The sequence below is a fragment of the Citrus clementina genome, unplaced genomic scaffold (genome assembly GCF_000493195.1).
Source record: "Citrus clementina cultivar Clemenules unplaced genomic scaffold, Citrus_clementina_v1.0 scaffold_8, whole genome shotgun sequence".
Taxonomy (NCBI): Eukaryota; Viridiplantae; Streptophyta; class Magnoliopsida; order Sapindales; family Rutaceae; genus Citrus; species Citrus x clementina.
The window spans coordinates 18,119,961-18,123,118 of record NW_006262022.1 but is presented as its reverse complement, the minus strand read 5'-3'; the positions used below and the strand labels follow the sequence as shown (position 1 = coordinate 18,123,118).

At 35.8% G+C, this 3,158-nt stretch overlaps 1 protein-coding gene across 1 annotated transcript; it reads left to right on the top strand.

Moving 5' to 3' along the window:
* Positions 1-338: 338 nt before the first annotated feature.
* LOC18035009 (putative phosphatidylglycerol/phosphatidylinositol transfer protein DDB_G0282179) lies at positions 339-3,158 on the top strand. The gene is made up of 4 exons (XM_006424002.2): positions 339-541; positions 669-770; positions 1,504-1,664; positions 2,761-3,158. The coding sequence occupies exons 1-4, from the start codon at positions 463-465 to the stop codon at positions 2,866-2,868; spliced, it is 450 nt and encodes a 149-aa protein (XP_006424065.1). The 5' UTR covers positions 339-462; the 3' UTR covers positions 2,869-3,158.

The following is a 3,158-nucleotide window of genomic DNA, read 5'->3' as shown; positions in this document are numbered from 1 at the left end:
CTCTCAACAAAGTACATTAAAAAAAATTCGGACGTACAACCTTATCTTATGATAAAAAAAAATTTAAGCAGATTCTCTCCTAATTTTAATTTTATATTAAGTAAAAAATTTAAATAAGGATTAATGATTAATAAATATAAATATAAAAATTAAATTATACCTATCATTATTGCTTAAAAAAATAAATATTTAAATAAAAACTCAAATTATCCGAAGACGATTTTAATCTTAATTTTGTAAGTAATGCACCCACCACAAATTTTTATTTTTTATTTTTACTTTTTCCAACAATACAGATGGCCAAGCCATGTTGCTTCAAGCAAGACCCTTTATTTATGAGATCCTGGGCTTTTGTCTCATCATCATCATCATTACTTAAGGGCGCTCGTTTGCTTACTCCCGTTGCTGCAACTTTCAAGTCGTCGTCGTCGTCATCATCACTTCATCATCTTAGCTGAAGCCATGGACCGTCAGTTGATCCTGTTCGCTTGTTTTCTTCTTCTAGTTTCTTCCACTCAAGCCATAGGTGTCAAATACTGCGGTCAGTGTCGGTTACTTCAAATCTCAGTCTTTGTTTCTTCACTTAATTTTTCAATTTGATTGCATTTTGCTGTTTCTTTGAAGTTTTAAGTTCTGGGTTCACTTTAATTGAAGTTTTTTGTTTGCAGATAAGAAGAAAAACTACGCTGTAACGATTCAGCAAGTTAAGATAATTCCTGATCCTGTAGTCACAGGCAAGCCAGCCACCTTTAACATCTCGGCTGTTACAGGTAATTTCAAATTCTCTTTGTTTTATAATCTTTTGCCAATGTTGTTGATTTAATTTATTTGCTTAATTTACTCATTTTAGTGCTTTGCTAGACCCTTCGGCTCAGTATTAGGTATTATATTGCCTTGTTAGACCCTTAAGCGTTGCTTAGGAAAAGTGCATATCCGAAAGATAATATTTGAGGAAATGAGAGATGTAGATGAGTGATTGTGATGATGGGTATGTGTGGGGAGATTTATTCGGTCGTGACATCTATTCTAATTGAGGGTTCTTGACTGTAAACTGCGAAAGACCAAAAGATCCCGGCTAAAATGTTACATATTATTATAGTAACATTGAAAATCTCTTGTCCTAGTTAGATGTGGAACCGTTGCTGGTCTACGCAAGTTCTGTTGCTAGGTTTTGGTTCAATCTGCATAATCAACCAGCAGACCCTGCTTGCTTGGTAGCTGGTCTCGACCATGGTTTCCTGTATGAAGCTGTAGATTGTTTGAGTTCAGATTTTGATAAATCATATTCAATTTGAGAATTCCAAACTGTTGGTTGGGGCTCTTTGATGCATCGGATAAAGATTTTTCACATCTGGAGAACCACAGCATTCTCGATCCTTTTTTTTTTTTCCAGCTTCTTATTGCATGCATTAGTTGGTTTATGAGGCTGCTTTTTGTGATTACAATTCCTTGATGTGATTGTTGGAGTTTCATCAAAGCTGTTTTGTTTGCATTTTTATATAGGTCAAGCTGTCTATGGTGGGAAAGTGGTGATAAATGTTGCTTACTTTGGGGTACCTGTCCATCAAGAAACCCGTGACGTTTGTGAGGAGGTATCGTGTCCCATTGCAGCAGGAGACTTTGTACTGTCCCACACCCAGACTCTGCCTAGTTTCACTCCTCCGGTAAGTTTCACTTCACCAGTATTTATATTCATGAGCTTTTAGACCGACCTTGGACACTCACAAACTTTTTAAGTGAAGACTTTCTAATGAAAAATTGAAACACCCAAATTAATTGTACACTCACATTACTGATAGGCCTTGGGCCTTGGTGCTGGTGGTAAAGTGGTGGCGTGGAGTAAGGTTATGTTGGTTTTAAGTCCCACTCAGATTTATCACAAGAAAAATCTTTCAGTTGCTGATTGTTCCATTTTTCCCTTAACGTATTTTTCCCCTTTTGGTTTATAGCTCAATCCTTCTTTTCCACTCTATTATTTATCTTTGCTGCAATTGGTTTCCCGAGACAGAAGGGAGAAATGAAATGACGGCAAAAATTATTTTTCTGCTTTTTTAAGTTTATGAAGTTCTTTTGCCGTAGACATTTATGGTTAGAGTAGAAACTAATGAGGGTGACATGTGCCTCTCAATTTTTAAATTTTTGAATTGGGCCTAGCAAGATTATTATAGACATCTTTTATATCAAGTTGAATTTTCCTTTTAATTTAAATTTACTTTCACAAGGTCTTTCATTTTGGCATCATCTGTTTCATCTGGAAATGCTGCATTAGGCAACGTATGAAAAAAGTGCATATATAATTGTTGCACTTACACACTTACACTTCTTATATTAGAAATAGAATCTCTTTCATCATCGTGTTAAATTAAAAAGTTTCTTCTTGCAGTTCTAATTAAAAATTTATCTGGCTTCTCCTTGTCTGGCCCATTTCTTTAGATTAACGATTAGCTTGCAGATGGTTAACTAATGATACAATGTTGTTGCATATGCAACTTCTCCTGTTTTTGTTAGACTCTTTGTTCCAATGAGCAGGATCTTAGTAACAGCAATAGCAAATTAGCAACATAACTTCGATCACCCAGCTCGAGTTCGATAAATATAGCTAATGAAAATGTTAGGGGAAAAAATATACTCATTACTTTTTCTTTATTACCAAAATCAACCAGTATAAGAAACACTAACAGTGTCCTTCAAACAATTACTTATCTTGTTTTCTTTACGCATAATTTTTTCGGGTGCTTAATCTGGCTGCGGTTTTTACAGGGCTCCTACACACTTAAGATGACAATGGAGGACAAGAACAATGAAGAACTGACTTGCTTTAGCTTCAACTTCAAAATTGGCTTTCATTCTCTGGTCTCTGATAGTTAAAAGTGCCCGGTACCGTATTATGATCTCTTGCGTTTCGAACGGTCAAGTTCATCCTTAACGCCAACCCAATGTAAACAAGTGTGCGCTCTATGTGGCTGCTTGTATATTATTTTAGTTCTGTGTTCGATGGTGTTTGATGTTGTAAGATTCTTGTAAGATTCGTATCTGTAATCTGTGTTCTGTCTGTGTGTTGCATTTCTTCTGAAGGGTAAAGACGTGAATGGACTTGATTCGCGAATGGTGACTAGTGATCCCTGAAAGTTATCGAGTCATGTGACCCTGTTGTTCAA